Here is a 19054-nt window from a genome sequence, read left to right on the forward strand (position 1 = left end):
GTGGCCTGGGCGGGGCAACACATGCTACTTGGGACAGGAATAGAGTGCTGAAGACCCAGAAAGAAAGGGCATTTGGGAGGGGCAGGGAATGATTCACAGAGGAAGGGATATTTGAGCTGGAGTTTGAAGGATGTGTAGGAGTTTTCCATGCCATGGAAGTTGATGTGAAATGAGGTGACATGAACATACTGGGCAGAAGGAACAGTATGAGCAAAGGCACAGAGGTGTGGAAGGTGGGGGGAGGTTACTTTTCATGGGTCCCACGCATTGCTTTCCTTTGGTCTTCTGTGACCTATAGACCCTGCTCACATGCACTTTCAGGTCCCCAGATGGATCCAGGTACTCTCAAAATCTTGGCCCCAAGAGCCCCATTTAAATCCTTTCCAGCACATACCTGTACCCCAGAGAGGCTCTGGCACAGTTTAGGAAGTGAACTAATGCAACGTAACTCTTAGCTGTCAGCATGCCCAATGCAGAGACCAGGGGGAGCCAATTGCTGGGGTCATGGGAGAGCCCCCAAGCGGGGAAGCTGGCTGGAAGTGCCTCAGGTAGCTTCCCTCTTGCCTTTTCTCCTCCCGTCTGCTCAGCCCCACATGGGGATAGTCAGGGCTGGGATGGCACACACGGAGGAGAGATGGAGAGAACTGCCTTGCCCTCAGGGAGCTCCCGAGGCAGCCGGACATGTGGCATGTGTGCAGTCTTGCATGCAGGGATGGACACCGTTCTGAGGTCACTGTGGGAAAGCCATGTCTGGGTGGAGTTGTGGCTTCGCAGAGAGGGTTGCCCAGCTCTTTTGGTCCACTCTGGGGACCGGCATCCTGAGGGCAGACCTCTGATGTTTTCTTTTCTTGCAGGTGTTACAGGAGCCAGTGTCCAAGTGGAGAAATGTCCGCGGTCATAATCCTCTGGTGGGTGTGTCGTCTCCTGCATGCACAGCCAGCTTCCGCCTAAGTGCGGGGAGTGGTGGTGCTGCTCTTCCCTGGGCCGGAGGAGAAGAGGGAGGGGACGCGTGGAAAACGGCGGCATATTCATGTTCTGAGGTCAAGGGTCTCTGAGGCGGGCGCTGGAATTTCATTCGTTAGCACCAAGAGAAAAAAACAAAAGCAAAAATGTGGAAAAGAGCAGAATTTAAGATTATTAGCAAGAGGAATATGGAACACGGACTGTTTTATATGTACAGGCAAGAGAAAATGATGGGCATGGGTCTGCTCTTTTGGATAAGATAGTTGGGGAAGGCATTTCTGCTCAGGTGACATTGGAGCACAGACTTCAACATAGGGAGGGAGTGCAGGGAACGGAGCAAGAATGTTCTGTTAGAAGGCACAGCGAATGAAAGGCCCTGAGGTGGGGTCATGCTTGGGTGTTTGGGGGAACACTCAGGAGGCTCCTGTGGTTGGAAGCACATTGAGTCAGAGGAAGGATGGTAGGAGACAAGAGAAGATGCAAGTCATTTTCTAGGGCCCTGTGGGCCCTGGTAAGGGCTTTGGATTTCACTCTGGCTGCGACGGGAAGCCACTGGAAGGTTCTGAGTAGAGGAGCAACAAGAGCTGATTGAGGTTTCTCAGGCGCACGTTGACTGCTAGGTGGAGAAGTGACTGCAGGGAGCTCCCCAACACTTGTTAAGTGACCAAGTGAGTGTTCCCTGGGGACTTTATATAGGCTCCTGTCACAGCTGTTACTTGGTTGTCCTGTCACTGCCCCAGTGCCTGTCCACTCTGTCCTCAGGGCCCCGTGACCGTGTTGGGTTCATTCCTGGCCCCACCACAGCCCCCGATGGGTTTCACGAGAACCCATCAGTGACTGAAGAGACCAGAGTCCTATCGCTAGAGCTCTTTGAGGTAAAATGCTGCGTTCTCCCTTGTGCAGGGTCTGATGTACCGCGATGCCTGTCGATGGGGCCTCACGCTGCAGACATACGTGCAGCTCACCATGCTGGACCACCACACTCGTCCTCAGGTATGTTTCAGATGCTCGGCTACAGCCTTCTGAAAGTGTTCTTCACGTGGGGGCTATGTGATTGCCAGGAAGGGAAACCTCACAAGGAAGCTGCTCGGGACCTTGAGCGCTGCTCAGCATTCTCTGTGTCTGGGGCCAAGGTTTCCTGTTCCTGCAGCTCTCCCAGGTCCAGTCTCCAGCACCCCCACCCAGCAACCTCAGCTAGCCACAGAGTTGCTAGGCAGGCCACAGTGAGCCCGAGTCTTCACGACCTGACTACTTCTGGGCTCAACGTTACTTACCTCAGTTCTTCTCCGAGTGTGCCTGGACCTGGAGCAGCAGGGAACTTGTTAGAAATGCACATTTTCGGGCCCCATCTCGGACCTGCCGAACCAGAAATTCTGGAGATGAGGCCCAGCAGGCTGTGTTTTATCACGCTCTCCAGGTGATTTTAAGGCATGCTTTGTTTTGTTTGCATGTTTGAGAACCACTGATCTAACCTTCACAAGATCTGGCTCTTGGTTCAAATTCTTGGGAGAAAGAATTGGACTGGCTCGGCTTGGGTCCTGTGCCTAGCCCTGGGCCAGTCGGGTGTTGAGACCGATCACAGGGCACAAACATGCTGCTTAGACCCCTTCCATCAGGCCTATGAACAGGGGCAGAGTCTCTTACAAAACAGGCTGGCTAAGAAGAGCCTGATTGGCCTGATTGTGGTTCAGAATTGAAAGCACAACCCAAAAGGCCCGCTTTGGATGCTCTCCATGACGGAGATGGGAGATCCCTACAGCCGGTGATGTTGCCACAGCCGCTCCGCTGGATGGTTCGATCCAGGGCTGGGCGGTTGTGACGATAGCTATCATTCTACAAATCTGCATCTTTTAAAAATGGAAAGATAGGAGCAGAACCATATGCATTTCTGTCTCCCCAAGTATCTGTCTAAATGATACAGGTCAGAGCATCCGAGGTTGGCACTTTCCCCCTTTGCCCATCCTGCTTCCCCTGAGCAGGCACTGGATTGCAAATCTAAATTGTATCTAATAGATCTGAATATGAGGGGACATACATGTGTTTCTGTGTTTAGAGAAACATACCATGAAGGACGCAGAGAGAGAAAGAGATGGACAGACAAGGAAAGAGGAGCGGAAGGAGAGATGGATGAGTGGGGGGCTAGCAACAGATGGGCAGCAGAGAGTCCTAAGTAAGGAGAGGATGGAAAAAATGGAAAGGAAGATGGACGGACAGATAAACGCAAGGAGAGTCAGGAAATTCCTGGGTTTCGGCTTCGAAGGTGCCCGTGATTTGCCGGTCCAGGTGCCATGGGTGCTGTGGGCCAGCCTGAGAGAGAGCAGGGTGTGCCCGGTTGGGCAGAGTCCTTCCCAGTTTCCAAAGGGCTGCAGTGGTCCCCAGCTGGCCCTGTGAGGAGGCACCAAGGTCTCACATCTTTGCGGTGTTCCAGACAGCCAGGCCTTAGTCGCTGAGGGCAGATTCCCAAATGTCAGCCGCACCCCAGCCCTCTCGGGGCTCTGTCTCCGGCATACAGATCCCTGTGCTTAAGCAAGTGCACACTGCTTAGCTCCATGATTACCACACTTTTCACTTGACAACACTCTGCTGGACAGCAGTTGGCAGTTTTTCTAGCCCTTCCCCAAATCGATAATCCAGTTGAGCCTCACCTCTCCTCCGAAAGAGGCTGCTGCTGACGAGCGGCAGCCCCTGCATCGCTGCACTGCCACTGAGTTTCGGGGTGTGGGGAGGGGCCCGGACCGAGGGCGGAGCGCAGCTGAGCCCCATGTCGGACCCCCACTGTTGCTCTGGTGCCTGCCTCCCTCTCCCACAGCTTTTCTGTTCTTGTGTTAGGTGTAGACCGCAGGCAGGGGGAGCCACAGACGTCTTTCAAGCCTTCCTGACCCGAGTCAGTGAATCCCTTTGTTTTCTTTTAGACATCTCCCGTGCGGTTGATGGAGCGGTCGATTCACAGCGCAAGATATATTTTTGTAGAAAACCTATATAGAAGGTACCGTGGTTTGCACACTTGCTAATTTATGAAACCATTCATCTTGTAGAAATGAAATCGGAACTTGTTTATTCGTGTGATGGCTGTTGAGTTCCTGCTCTGTTGTATCTGTTAGCCCCTGGCCACAGTAACCCTCTGTAACAACCAGCCAGATACCCTCAGCGGCAGACAGTTCTCCCGCAGCGACTGCTCAGGTGTCAAGGGTGGTGGACCAGGTGGCTCTGCTGACCTTGGGGGCCAGGCTCCGTGGTATGTCTGGAGGTTGGCTGGTCTAGGATGGCTCCAGCAGGGCTGACCGCGGTGACTCATCTCTCTCTTCTTGCCTCTCCTCCTCCTCTGGGACCAGCAGGCTAGCCTGGACACTTCTCATGGTGACGACAGAGAGCAGAGGCACCAGCAGGAACGCATGAGCACTGTTCAGGCCTCAGCTTCACATTTGCTAACATCCCATTGGCCGACCCCAGGTTGAGAGGTTGGGAGGGCCCCTGTGGGTCACGTGGCAACGTGGGAGGAGGTGGGGCCGGGTGAAGACCCAGAGACACAGAGCATTCAGTCTAGAACATCTTGCGCAGTGTTTGTTATAATTTCACTCCAGACTGTCTTCTGCCTTCATGCGAGTGGCCTCTGTCATGTAGGCACAGTTAGGGGACTTCTGGTGGCGCACCGTGCTGAGGCCTCAGAGGCTTGGGACCCTCCCGATGTCTGTGCTCAGTGGACTGCTGATTTTAGGGGTCTTGGGGAGCTGGGCTACAGGCTGCGGTCTGAAGCGTGGCTGCCTTCCACGCCCCTCCCTCCTCGGGAGCTGTGTGCCTGGTCACCCTCTCCTTGCCAGCCCCCACATTACTGCTTCTTCCCACCTTGAGCTCCCTCACCGAGAGGTCCTCACGTCAGGTTTATCCTGACATCCGCCTGCCACTCTCTACATGCCGGCTCCCTGCTCGCTCTTGTCTGTAGCTGTCCTCAGTGTCGCCTCTCCCAGGCCTCCCGGCCACCCTGTCTAGATGGGTCAGACCTCTTTGTCAGTTTTAATTACTTCTTCCTGTTGCCTTTTTTCATAGTATTTAAGACAACTTTAAAGTAAGTTGAACCCAATGAAATTATTAACATTTGACCAATTTTGACCTACAAGAATGGCAGTTACACGTGGTTCAACTTAGTCTATTTTTATTTGTTCACCTGTCTATCGTGTGTCGTCCCCTCCTGCCCCCCAGCTGGGCCATAAACTCCTTGAGGACAGGAGGACCGGCCACGTCAGGTGTACTTGCCTAGCACGGACCCAGCCCGGGGCCGGTACCTGGGCCGTATCATTAGCTGTTGCTGGGCGATGGGACTTGGGGCTGCTCCTGGGTCCAGTTGGACATGTTCCCCAGGCTCTGGCCCCAGCTGCTTCACGCCCCTTCCTTCGAGGGGGCCACTAAAAAGGCTGCTTCCTTTGGTCCTGAGCTGCCATGGATCATGCCCATTGCTGTGTGGCCCCAAAACGAGAGCCTCTGCTTGCATCCATTCTGAGCATTAGACTAATGCCATGGGGTCAGGAGCAGCCAGGGCAAGTCTTGACCGTAGCTTTGTCCTCCAACCTTCCAGCAGGAGTGGGCCTGATGCTAGAGCCCTGTCCAGTCTGCGCCCCTCCCCTGCCCTGTCTGGGATTTCAGTGAGGTCGAGGTGTCCACCTCAGGTGTACCTAGCCCTTCACCCTCCTTTGCTCCCTGCTCATCAGTGCCTCCTCCAGAGGGAGGGACAGGCGGAGGAAGGAAGAGAAAGAACAAAGGAGCCCCACCGGTGTTTGTTTATTGCTCTGATGAAAGCATCATAGCCTGACTCGTGGACCCTGGGCGGCAGGGTGGGACTTCCTGTGCCCTTTGCCTAGCGAGGTTGGCTGTCTTGTAGTTGCCGTCAGCTTGGCGGGTTCTGTGTGGCAGCCAGTGGCTCCTTTTGAAGAGGATAACCTGGAATGGAATGACCAGAGGCCCAGAGGAGAGAGTGAAGTGCTGAGTTCGGGGAACCTGGGTCCCCTCCTGGCTCTGGAATTTGCTGTCTTTGTGAGCACGGCCAAGTTCCTAAAGCTCCCCAAGCCCTTCTTATCTCTAAGTCCTGTCATCCATCTCTGGAGAGCCTATGGAACAATTGCCTAGTTTAGGGTTTGTGCCCCTTATGCAGGTCCTTGCCTACCCTGCTCTTCACAAAATTCGCCAGTTAACCGTCAATGCCCCCCCCCCCGCGCCCCCCGTCCCCTACCTGCTGGCTGCCCAACACCTGGCAGATTTCCCCGGGAGCCATCAGTCTCTCTTTTCCCAGGAGGCAGTTTTAGCTGATGTCCGTGGCCTTTGGTCATTCATGCCCGTAGCCCTTCATTCCAGCACCTCTGATGGCTGGTTCTGATTTCCTGATCTCTGTGGCTGTGGTTGAGGTCGTAGGTCCAAGAAAACATGGCCCTTGCCCAAAACATGGCTGTCTTGTGGGTAGTGTAGGAAAGGACTATAGCTTTTCATTTTTTTAAGCCTTTTTCCTGCCCTGTTAACTTCATATTTATGCCTGATGTTTATTGTTCATATTTATGCCTCACCCTGGCCCTCCCAGAATGCCTGGCGTCTGTGGTTAGGATTTCTGTAGGATTGTGAACCACAGGAGAAATTCACTGTGTCCCTGTTCCTTTTCTTGGGATCTAATTGATTCAAGTTCATACAGCCTTGGGAGAGCATGGATTCCCCCGAAGACCTCATTGGGGCCTGAAGATTGGCCTCTGGTATCACTTGATGCAGCCCAGAGGCTGTTGGTTGGTGCATGAACTTAGGCACTCCAGAGGCTGCTGGGAACACCGTGGCAGCCTGGGGGGCCAGGCCATCTGCCACTCGGGTTTCAGGGATGTGGGAGAAGGCGGTGCTTCACACACCCTTTCACTGAAGTCCTTCAGGGGCCGAGGACCGCCCACACAGGAGGCCACTTCTGCACGGCTCTCCGAGCCCATGCAGCTGAAGAGACCCCCCCCCCCAGCAAACCGGAAGTGGCTTTGAAGTCTTCTCTTTTGTCTTAGAAATTCACGTGGACTTTGCATTCCGTTCTATAATGTGTTCTTCTGTTTGTATCTGTAACAAACACCGCACTTAGGTGTGGCTTAGAGTACCCCCTTCCTCGGCCGCTTGTCCCAGACTTCCCAAATTTGGGAGGCGGAGAGAACTCACGGCGGGAGGGCCTCTGAGAACCTTCCCCGCGCAGGTGATTCACTTGTGGCCTGGACCGGGTTATCTGTGCTCCGTGGCAACGAGGGCATTCGCTCAGGTGGTTGTGAGGGGCAGGCCGGGAGCCACAGTTACTGTCTGGTTCTTCACACTCCTTCCCTTCCAGCCCTCGAGGCAACCCTGACGTGTAGGTACTGCTGCCCCTTTTGGCAGAGCAGGCGCAGGGATGGGGTCCGAAGGCCAGTGCTCCTTCCTGACCCGGCAGGCGGCTGAGCAGGGGGAGCTGCCGTGTGGCCTGCTGGGTGGGGCAGCAGGAATGAGGGAGTGGTGAGAGACCTCTGGGTTTCCACTTGGGGGAGCCAGGCCTCTGTTTCTTTCCAGCCAGGCCTTATGGTGGGCTTCTCCCACAGATCACTGTACATCTTGAGCCGCTTTGCGGAGTCCAGGGCGGGGCCTGAGAACCTGCATTTCTAACTGAAGAAACCTGGGCGGCCACCATCCTGCTGGTTGGGGAGCGCACTTGGAGGAGTAAGGCCTCAGAAGAAGCCAGCCGCCAGCTGCAAGGAGCTCTCCACCCTAATGCCGGGCCCTTTTCCCTGAGAGTTTTGTTCCTGTGGCTTCCCTGGGGTCAGGAGAGCAAGAGCCCAGTCCTGCGGGCTTTCTTGAGGGCAGGCGGCCCATCCTGGTGAAAGTTCTGCAATGCGGGGCTTCCTGTTTCCTGCGCTGCCTGCTGTTCATTCATTTCTCATTTGTTGCTTCAGGTTTCAGTTGTTGGGGGTTTTGTTGTGTTTTCTTTGTTTGAAGGGTCTCCAGGTTTACTCCTGGGCCAGGAGAGGTGCAGCCGTAGGCCAGAGGTTTTCTGCAGGGAGGCACAGTAGCGTGTTTGCAGCCAGAGCTAAGGAAGTGACGGGTGTGGGGTAGTGTGGAACGCGGGCTTCGCTTGCCGGCAGTCTCCTTACAAGGCCAGCTTTCCTCGATGCAGTGGGTCAGCCACCACGAAGTGTTACTGACAGAGTAGGTGTTTTGAGACGTTTTCTGCTCCCCCCCCCAAATACAGATGACCCTTATGTTGAGCCTAAACCAAATGTATGCTAGAACTGAGCTTGGCTGGATCCTTGGCCCACACCTAAAATAGGATGTTCTGGTTCCCACCTGTGGGGAGGTCAGCTGGGTGCTGGGAACCCCAGGATGGCAAGTGTGGCTTGTCAGCTCCTGCCTGACCTCTGGTCCCCCGCCCCCCTCAGGTGCTCAAGGACAAGGCTTCCTACCATGCCCTGATGGGGAGAGCCCTTTCCCAGGGCAGGGGGCAAGTTGCTGCTGCCCTTCCGTGTTGGGGTTGGTCCTTTCCTCTTTCTCAAAAGCCATTGAGAAACATTCCATCCTTGGCCTGGAATCTGGGGTGGGGGGCCCTGGTGGAAGGTCACGGCAGGCCACATAGTGGCGTTGTGCATCCCCTGAAGCAAAACTTCTCAAAGGCGTCCTTGCCTTTTGGGTCTCCTAGGGAGAGCTGCCTCTTCTGGACCCCCCCACTGCAGCGAGTTTGGGGCGGACAGAATGTGAGTGCAGTTATGCTGGCCAGGGGTGTGAGAGCAGCATGGTAATTGCTGAAGAGGAAGATTCCAGTTACATCACCCCCTTAACGATCTGGGCACTGTGCTGGAAGGAAAAGCTGAAGGAGGCGAGAATGCCTTGCAGGCCATTATGTGGCCCAAGCCCCAGGGCTGAATAATTGAATGCAAAGGTTTTACAAGATTGCTGGTCGCCTTTTTCTAAGAACAGAAGTACGAGAATTGAGTGGGACCCAGCTGGGAAATGACAGCTGACTCACCTGGGGCTGGTGGACATTGATTAAGACCCTGCGTTTAGAACAATAGGCAGGGCCTCCTACCTCCCTAACTGGCCTAGGGGCTTGGACTCCTCCTCTGCTCTGGTCTAGACCGGGGCCTCGGGCCTGGGTCATGACCTTGAGAGCTGTGCCTTTCCTGGGCGGAGGCCAAAGAGGCACTGGAGCGTCCAGAACAGCCCCCTCTGCGCACGGACCTGGGGGGGGGGGGCGCGAATGACGTCATGGAGATCATATGGGTTTGGGGGCCATGGAGAGCCAGGCTTAAATTCCGGCTCAGACTGAGTTGGGCTTCACTGCCCTGGGCCTCAGTTTTCCTCATCTGTAAATCAGGACTAAAAGTGACCTCGCAAGGTCTTGTGAAAACAAAAGAAAATAATGTCAACGGGGACTGGCATTGGAGTGTGCGGTTTCTGTTCTGACCTGTGCTTTGCAAACTGGGGACTCCATGGTCCTCAGGGGGAAGGTGGCAGCAAACCATGCCAAGCAAAACAGCCAGCAGGATTCGTGTGGACCCAGGACCTTGGTTTTGCCACCCTGGGGAAGGGGAGGCACCGTAAAACCCCCTCAGTGCGCCCAGTCCGCTGGTGGTGAGTCACATGGCTGGGTTTTCTGTAGAGAGGTGCTGCCCCTGGCAGTGGCTTGGTGGTTGTGCTGGGCACCCTGTTGCCGAGGCAGCGTCTGGGACTTGTGAGACTGCCGCCCTGGGCAGCTCTCACAGGCCCATGACCCTGTGTTGCTAGTCTGTTCTGTTTGTGTGGTAGTGGAGAAGGGGAGGTGCTGAGGAGCAGCTTCCATTTTGGAAATCCCCATTACCTCCCAGTCACTTTTGTTCTGGAGAACAAACCTTTGTTTCCCAGAGAAGGAAAGCATGTAAAGAGAGAATGGTTTGGTTTCTTGAAATCAGATACTCTCAGCTGCAACTAACCGAAACCCAACTCAAAGTAGCCTGAACAACAAGGTTGTTACTGGCTGTCTTAATGGCAGGCTTCAGCGTTGGTTTCATTCAGTGGCTCTGGCCCTGTTTTCCTACTCTGTGTCTTGTTTGTGTCCTCAATATGATTCCCTCATGGTGACAAAATGGCTGTGGCAGAACCAGCCTTCTCACCTGCTGGCCAGAGGGTAGGTGTTTTGCCAGTGGCTTTCCTCTAAGTATGAGGAAGCATGGTTTCCATCAACCCCTGCAAACCCCTGCAAACCTCCTTCATGTCTCACTGGTACAGGCCGGGCCCCTCTGGCCAGATCCACTCAGCTTCATGAGAAGAGAGTATTTCCCTTCGACCAACTGGGCCTCCCCTGAAGCTTGGCTTGAGGTCAGGTTTCCCTGAAACACTCAGGCCTGTGGATGGACCCTGAATAAATAATGGACTACTCTTAAGGAGATAAGAGGAAAGAACTAGGGGCTGGGCAGCCACCTGTCCTCATGCCATACCAGCCTGTGGTCCTAAAGTCCTTATCTTTAGTTCCTGGATTTCAGTGGCTCTGGTCCCCTCTGCAGGGTTGTGCACCTTCCTCCCACTGACCTCCCCCACTCTTTCGGGGCGCCCTCACATGTTAGTCTGCTCTGGTCTGCTCTTGTCTCCTGTCTGAGGTCTGATGCCTGAAGACCTCTAAGGTGCCCACAGCTGGCCCTCTGCCCCTGCTGTTCTCTCTCGGGTACCGTATGTTTTCCTGCTACTCAGCCCGAGCACAGCCGGTCTCCCCTGAGGGCGCCATAGGGGTCTCAAGGATGAGGGGCAGGTGTCCCTCTTCAGTCTGTGCCATGCCCTGTCGTTTGGGCCCCAGGCAAGGCTGCTTGTGGCCTTAGTCTCCCCGAGATGCGCCCCTCCAACTATCTGAGCTTCTTGCCTCCCTCCATGCCCATCCCTGCACCGCTCCTCCCTGCCGGGTGGAAGTCTGTTCACAGCGCCCGGCAGGGGGCCAGCTCCAGACCCCCCTTCCAGTGGGCTCTTCTCCCACACCCGTTGTTCATCGGCAGTCAGAACCGCCCCCCTCCCATGCACTCTGGGCCCAGGCACGGCCCCTCTCCTGTAGCCAGTCCTGCCAAACCCTGTTCTGTGTGGATCCAAGATGGTATCCAAGGTGGGTGGGGTGTTAAAAAGGAGAATTCCTCTCCTGGGCCTCGGAGGATCACCCAGCCTTTGACAGGTGTGTGTCTCCTGGTTGCCCGTCCTCTGGCTCTTCCCTGTGGGTTTCCTTTTGGGGTGGGGGAAACACACAGGAGCCAGGGAGAGATGCCAGGCCTCTCGCACTCTTGGTCTCTTGTCTTGATTTCTTCCTTCCTTTTTCTTTTTTTCTTTTTCTTTTTTTTAAGATTTTATTTACTTGACAGAGAGTGAGCACAAGCAGGGAGAGTGGCAGGCAGAGGGAGAGGGAGAAGCAGGCTCCTCGCAGAGCAAGGGAAGCCTGATGTGGGACTCGATCCCAGGACCCCGGGATCATGACCTGAGCCGAAGGCAGACGCTTAAGCAACTGAGCCACCCAGGCGCCCCCTTTTTCTTTTTTTTAAAGATTTTATTTATTTATTTGACAGAGAGAGACACAGCGAGAGAGGGAACACAAGCAGGGGGAGTGGGAGAGGGAGAAGCAGGCTCCCTGCCGAGCAGGGAGCCCGATGCGGGGCTCGATCCCAGGACCCCCGGATCATGACCTGAGCCGAAGGCAGATGCTTAACAACTGAGCCACCCAGGTGCCCTCTTCCTTCCTTTTTCAGTTAACATTTTAAATATGTAGTTATTTCCCCTCCTCTGATTTTGGAAAATACAGGAAGGTAGAAAGAAAACATTAAAGTCTCTTATAGTCCCAAAAAATCTAAAAAAAAAAAAGGGGGGTGGCACGCCTGGGTGGCTCAGATGGTTGAGCGTTTGCCTTCGGCTCAGGTCATGATCCCGGGGTCCTGGGATCGAGCCCCGCATCAGGCTCCCTGCTTGGCGGGGAGCCTGCTTCTCCCTCACCCTCCTACTGTTCCCACAGCTTGTGTTCTCTTGCTCTTTCTGTCAAATAAATAAATAAAAAATCTTAAAAAAAAAGTCTCCTATAGTCCCACAGCTCAGAGAAAAGCACTGGATGCATTTTGTTGTCTTTCTTTCCAGTCTTTTTTCAAAATGTGTGAACGATTTCTCAGGGAAATACAGTTGGGTCATACTACACACAATTTTACACCTGCTGTTCTCATTGAACACTCCATTGTGGGCGTTGTCCATGTCATTAAATGTTATTTTACGACACCATCGTTCAGTTCCTGCATGGTTTGCTGTTATATTGGTGTGCCAAGATTTCACTTTTCATTATTTTTGGTGGTGCTTGCAGTGGGCATCCATGATTATTTGCACAAAATAGATTTCTAGAGGTGAAATTGGTTTGCTGCTCCACCTTCCAACCTGAGCACTGTCCCTGTTCTCTGGGCTCAGTCCTCAAAGCCCCTTTCTCTGCTTGGGGTTCAAGTCCCAGGTGAGCTCTCCCATCGAGCACTTCCATGACACTGGCTGCATTAGACCGGAAACCGTCCCCCCGGCAGCAGAGGGTCAGAAGTGTTGGGGGCCCAGTATCCCATGGATCATGCTGTGCCCTGGTGCCCCGGGCTGCGCCCTTTACACAGAAGCCATCTACAGATCCTTTTGATGCATAAAACCCTAACACCTCTCGTTATAGCGGGAAGATGCCTAAAGTGGACTATGTGATTCTGTCGGAATGGTTTGACTGGATTGTGAGGAACATCGACGTGTCTGTTGATTTGATAGGTGAGAGGCCCCTCCTGACCAGCCCCCAGGGCCGCAGGGAGCATGTGCTTGGCAGGACTGCCAGCCGGCAGGGGCAGCAGGCAGGGCCCCGACCATTGGTGATTCTTTGCCCATGTTAGTTCAGCCTTCTCTCCAAGGGCAGACAGGATCTGGGGGCTTCTGGTCCCTCCTCAGGCTGCTCTCCCCTGGGTCCATTGTGATTCGATGGGTTTTTTTTTAGTGTGTAAGGGAGGGAGGAGGCCAGAACCCGTGCGAAGCTTCGTGCACGTGTGGACCTTCGTTGAGCCTCACAGCAACGCCTTGGGGCTGGTGACATGGAAAGAAAATGAAAGTGGGCATGAGGGTCAAGACGCCTGAAGGCCACACAGCTGGTCAGTGGTCAGGCTGGGGGCTGGCTGTGGTCTGTGTGTCCTGCTCAGAGTGGCTGGCAGGTGTTTCTCTCCACGCCTTGTGCACAGGCCTGCCTTCCCCCTCTCCCTGGCCTCCATTTCTAAGCCACAAACAGAGTCGTTAGAGCCACATATTATTTTTTTAAATCTCAGTGTATCTCCGGACCACCCCTGAGACCTGTTACCAGAGACTGCGGCTGAGATGCAGGGAAGAGGAGACCGTCATTCCCCTGGTAAGAGCCCCCTTGAAGCTGCTTAATGCCCGGGAAACTACCTCCATCCCTCCGTGAAATCATTGTGCTGTCGCGGACAGAGAAACGGGAACTGAGCATACTGCGGGGTAAGCTCGGACTTCCTCCGTGGCCCGAGACGCTGTGTGAAGTTCCTGGGGCCCGGGTCGCCGTGGTTGGCGCCCTCTGGGCCCAAAGGCATCCCTTCTCCCGCTGCCCACCAGGCGCCCCCCAGGGCGTGTCCTGTCCACCTCCTGAGGATTGCTTGCCTTTGTGCCCAGCTCTGGAGCCTCGCTAGAACACTCCCTCACGCTTGCAGCTCCGTCCCTGGTGCTGAGTGCAGTGCTGGGCTCCGAGGCTGTCCTCTCTGGTACTTGCCCAGTGCCTCGCCCTTCCGGGTGCTGGCTCAAGGCCACAGGGCCTCTCGTCAGGACTGTTGTAACTGTTGGACTGCCCTCCTCGTCCTGTTCCTTCACTCCCCACATGCCCTCCCAAACCTGGCCTCCACGTTGCTGCTGGGGAGGGATGTTTCCAGGACAGAGCACCACTCATGCAATTTCCCAGCCACCAACCCTTCGGTGTCTTGTTGCCGTCTAGAGTAAAGTCCCCACTGTCGCGTGCCACCTCGAATCCTGCTGGATCCACGTTACCTCCCTCCACTCCTTGCCTTTCATGCTCTGGCCACGGAGACTAGTCGTGGCTACACACACACTCACACTCACCCTGCACTTACACAAATGTGCTTTTGTGCAGTGGCTTCTTTTGCTTTCCAATTTCAGCTTAGATGTCACCTTCTCCAGGAAGCCTTCCTTGACCTTCCCTCCATTGTGATCCCCTAACCTCTGGGATTATGATGGTCACAACCCTAAGGACAAGCATACTGAAACTGTTTGTTTATATGTTTTGTTCTCCATCCCTCATCAAACTGTGAGCTTTTTAAGATTAGGTTTTATTCCCTGCATCCCCAGCGTGTTTCCCAGGGCTTGGCACCTAGGAGTTGCTCAGATAATACTGAACTGAATGCCCCATGTGAATGCCACTGGGACAGAGGCTGGGCAGGCATTTCCTGGGATGAGTCTGAGCTCAGGATGGGCTGGTCTAGGGGCCCTGGAAGACCCGCCTGGCTCCCAAGGCCCACCCAACCTTGTTTTCCCCAGGTACCAGTAAGGTTGATGCCAACCATGAAGGCGTAGGCCTCCTTCTGGGTAGCTCCTTTGAAATCCGGAGACAGGAGTGATTGGAGGAAGGGCACAGTGGAGCGGGGCTGGGTCAGGCCGTGGTAGGGCAGGGCCGCTCTCTGCGGTGACCCAGATGTTCTGAAGAAATGACGTCTGGAGTACCTCCAAGCCATTATTAGCTGGGCCTTTATCTCAGCATTTCTGACAAGGCCTATAGGACACATCTGTTGTTGCCAAGGGATAACTCGATGGTGGATGAAAAGGTGGCATTGCGGTTTCCCTGGGAGCTTCTGGGCTGGCAGTAAATTGCTGCTTGGGAAGGTGGCCGTGGGTGGTCAGAGCACCGTGGCCTGCGCGTGAGAAAGTGTCTGTCCAGTCCTGCGTGGTGCAGAGGTGCTGATGGCTTAGGGGCATGTCCGGGCCTCTTTCCCCCTGGCTTCCACCTTGTGGGGCTTTCTGAAGTTGGTCTTCATGGTCTAGAGGGCTTACAGGTCACAAGTTGTCGGGTGGGGTGGAAGCAGCGGGAGTGGGTCTCCTAGGCCACTGAGGGTCACAGTCCTCTTGGGAAGGACAGAGTGGGGATGTCAGAGGCTGTCCAGGGCTGGGAAGCTCAGCCATGGAGCAGCTGTGGACCCCAGCATGAAGGAACTGGTGGCCCTGCTGATGGAGAAGTGGGCGTCAGCGTGAGAAGTCAGGTGGGAGCGTGTGTGCGGGGCACCATCAGAGCAGGGCAGTGCTGGGGAGGGGGAGTAGGTGGCGGGAGGGGCGCCTGCAACTGTCGCCATGGCCCGGCTGGCTGGGGCGGGGGGGAGTGGCTGCATTTATGACTGTCCGCCTGAGCCAGGTTGGCAGTTGCAGACCCCTTTGTCCAAGCCACTCCCCGTGGTCATGGACGTTCACGCCCCTGCCCGAGGTCCCTGCTGGAGAGGTTTGCTCCCCTGCCTGCTCCCGAAGGCCTGGGTACATGTGTACGTTTGTGTGTGTGTGTGTGTTTCCTGGCAGGACTACCTGAATGCTATTCACCACCTCTATGAGGAGTGGCTCATCCAAGGGGGCCTTTTCCCTGTGACAGCCCCTGTTCTGGTAAGTCCCCCTGGCAGGGCTGGAGACTTTTCTGGAACGAGGAGTGACCCGGGGAATGTCTGCCACTCTGCAGTCTGGGGAGGGGCCAGGTCCTTCAGAGCTGGAGGATCGAGAAGAAGGAAGCAGGGAGGGTAGAAGGGGCCCTTTCTCTCTCCTGGTCCCTATTCTGGAGTGAGTCTCTGGGTCTGTTGGACAGACCCGAGAAAAGGTGACCTGTCCCATGTCATTACACCGGTGGCCACAGTAGCATCTCACTTATCCAGCATCGTCAGTGATGGAGCGTTCCAGATGGCTGAAGGCTCTAGACGTGGGTTTTGGCTTTAGCCCCTTGGGATGGTGGTCTCTCTGATGCAACCATCCCTTCTCCAGTGGATGGCAGCCATGGAGCCTCGTTGCCCCTCTCCTCGGTGACCCAGGGCATCTGAAGGAACACCAGTTGCTGTCCTGGGCTGTTACCCAGTGGCGCCCCTAGGAGGTGCTGAGGTGTGTAGGACGGTTTGCCCCAGACCACTAATGTCTTTGAGTTTGTGCGTTGGCTTCGCGTAGCAGCTTCTCCTGCCGACTCTCGCCACTTCTAATTGCGTGCCGTTCCCGCCCCGCCTTTCCCTGCTTCCCTGTCCCCTCCTGCCCTGCTTTGCTGCTGCTCAATTTCTTCAGGCAGGCAGATGGATCCCGAGACGTCTGGCGATGTGCGCCCCGTGTGGGATCTGAGGGAGGGACATCTGTGTGGGCTGCTCGGAAACTTCTACTCATCATGGTGCTTCCAGGCCATGAGGTTGCTGGAAAGTGAGATATTACTCTACTGGATTTTTAAGGAAGTAACATCTGTTTCCCACCCCCTCGTTATTGGATAATATAAAACGATGGGGGAAAAAAAAATCATTCACGGGCTGGCTGCAGGGACAGCCGTAGTGGATTCTTAAGTGGAAACGTAGTTGAGAATGTGAATTGACCTAGAACCTGGTGCTGTTCTGCTCTAACCCTCCTTTTTATCTGCCTGTGACCTTGGACTTCTCTGCCCCTCCGCGCTTCCTCCTGTATGCCTCCGTCTCTCTCCCTCTTCATGTGTGACGGGAGGATGGTGTTGAGGTCAAGCGCAGCCCTGTGACCCGTGTGTTTAATTTCCAGGTGATTGAGGCTGACCACGACGTGCAGAAAATGTTAAAACTCTTTGAACAAAACCGGGACCGAATATTAACTCCAGAGACTCAGAAACATGGTTCATAGGATGGGGAAGATCATGCCAGAAAAATGCTGCCAAGTTAGCTATTAGGAGCAATTTGGAAATATCCACTCTCAAGAGGGCTTGATATCTGGCCACATTTGTTTTCCTGATGATCTTTTCCTCTTTGACAGCGTCTTCATCCTGGGTCTCTGGCCCTTGAGGGTAAATGACAAATGGGACCAATGGGTTTGTCATGCCCTTTGGTGTTTGCAGCCTTGCATTCCCCAGCACCTCTCCTGCTGGTTTCCCGCTGCTGGGTCCCCGTGATTAAGGGGAGAGCTGCCTGAAGTAATGCTGGACTTAGGGTCTCTAACTCTGCCGACCACCCAGGAGGGTGAGGTAGTGGCCTCACATCCCAGGGAAGAAGTTGAAGCTCAGAGAGGCTAAGAGACTCCCCCAGGGTCACAGAGCCAGGGACAGTGGCGTTGGCACAGTTCAGACTCGGGATGACTCTCAAACATTCTCGCCCTCCTGAGAGCCTGCCTTCCCTTGCTGGAGACCTCACGTGTGTATGGGGAGATCCAGCAGTGCACGGAGTCAGTACCATCATTTTCTCATTATCTGAGCCGCTCTCGAGGACAGTCGATGCTCTTAGACTTTCACAAAGTTGGGTCGTGTTTGGCTTGAGCCCGGTGTTCAGTGGTTTCCCAGCAGGAGGCTGCTGTGGCATTGACCACCTCGGCATCTGCACTTCCATGTCCTTAGGAGAATCCTGCGCGGGCTCCTGACTGGTGTCGGTCTCCTTGGTGACGAAGGCCTTGCCGGAGCTGCTGTCAGTTCTCTGTCGGGGAAATGGCTTTGGTGCCTGGGTGGTTTGCCCAGGGCCAGGCTGGGGAAGGAGCCCACCAGCCCTGGCTTCTGAGGCCTCCGCACTCTGTACTGGCCTTGTATGAAGAGCTTTGCCCTTGGAATTACTGAGAGTTTGGGGTCCCGGGGAGAGACGCAAGTGGCCTTAAGTCTTTCTGAAATGTTTTTCCATCCAAGGAGACCCTTGGACCATACAGCATGAAATCATCTTTATTGGTTCGGAAAATATCCTAGCTTCCCTCAGCTGCAGCAACTCATCAAAGCCACCACGGTCTCTTGAGTCAAGTGGGAAGTAAGAGAAAGAACATTCTTTTAAGAGGGGCAGTCTGGACTGGAAGATCAGGGCTTGCAAGCAAAGGCTCTTGGGAGCCCTGGTGCTCCTGATATTTTGGAGGTGGGTGGAGAGAGCTTCAAGAAGACTGGTTGTAAACATGGGGAGGGGTCAGTTGTGACTTTGGGGCAACAGGCCTCAGCCTCTCCCGAGCAGCGGTTGGCATCGGCGAGGGTTGGAAGGCCTCGTCCCAGCCTCTGCGTGAGTGTGGCACCTTTGCGTGCAGCTCTGACTCGACGTGGGTGACCGGGGCCCTGGTGGTCCCGCCCCAGAGGGAGGCAGGCACTGTGACTCCTGGACCAGTTCTTGGGCTCCGTGGGCAGGAGGAGGGGCAGCAGCCCAGTGGGGACGTGTCTCTCGGCCCAAAGGTCAGGGACCGACCAGACGTCGGGGGGAGACAAGGGCCTATGCTGCCCGGTATCTTGACGAGCCAAGTAAGTGAACAGTCCAGGATTTCCCCCCACAGCTCAATTTGAGCATCTGTTTTGGGGGAAATGTGATTTTAAAGAAAGTAAAGTCTTGCCCCGTGGTTGCCAATAAATCCTTCACCTAAAACCTGATGTTAATCTCGGCGTGCTGCCTAGGCCCGTGATTTTAGCCCCCCGCAACAGCATCCTTTTGCCAGTAGGATAATGTGTTTTCATTTTTTTTAAACCCCATCTTTCCTAACATGGGCTGTACGGGTCCAGGAGAGCTCACCATCCTCCTGCTCTGGCACCGTGGAGCGGATGCTGTGTGTCTGCAGCGGCCAGGGCAGGGGGCCGAGATCTCGCGGGCCAGCTGTGTCCCACGAAACGGCTGGTGCCTGGCTTGCACGGACGAGGGTTGCTCTCCCCGTGTGGCAGGCAGGGCCGGTGGCACCGGGGGGCACGGAGCAGCTATAAAAGCCAGGGCACAAAGAGGGCAGATGGCACACGGTAGGCACGGGGCCTAGTTTTTAGAGCAGAAGGGAGGCCCGCGGGGACTCTCAGGAATGGCTGGGAGGAGCATGGCGGGGCTGGCGTCTCTAAATTGCCGACAGAGCAAGCCAGGGCAATGACATCCCCGCTAGGCTGGTGTCGCCCCATTCTTACCCTGAGGTGGGGTTCCGTAGGGCATAATGG

At 55.1% G+C, this 19054-nt stretch overlaps 1 protein-coding gene across 7 annotated transcripts in view; it reads left to right on the top strand.

Moving 5' to 3' along the window:
• TK2 (thymidine kinase 2) overlaps positions 1 to 18511 on the top strand; it is an 83947-nt gene extending 65436 nt beyond the window's left edge. For 3 of the 7 annotated variants that reach the window (XM_081806494.1, XM_081806492.1, XM_006732047.3), the window contains 7 exons: positions 855 to 908; positions 1867 to 1956; positions 3876 to 3949; positions 12620 to 12708; positions 13251 to 13330; positions 15508 to 15588; positions 16717 to 18511. In XM_081806494.1, coding sequence (XP_081662620.1) covers positions 1873 to 1956; positions 3876 to 3949; positions 12620 to 12708; positions 13251 to 13330; positions 15508 to 15588; positions 16717 to 16815 — 507 coding nt within the window. In that variant the 5' untranslated portion in view covers positions 855 to 908; positions 1867 to 1872 and the 3' untranslated portion in view covers positions 16816 to 18511. The other 4 variants (XR_004075252.2, XM_031026709.2, XM_081806493.1 and 1 more) reach the window with 4 other exon arrangements.
• Positions 18512 to 19054: the final 543 nt, after the last annotated feature.

This window comes from Leptonychotes weddellii, chromosome 16 (genome assembly GCF_054177405.1).
Source record: "Leptonychotes weddellii isolate Sample4059 chromosome 16, ASM5417740v2, whole genome shotgun sequence".
Classification (NCBI taxonomy): Eukaryota; Metazoa; Chordata; class Mammalia; order Carnivora; family Phocidae; genus Leptonychotes; species Leptonychotes weddellii.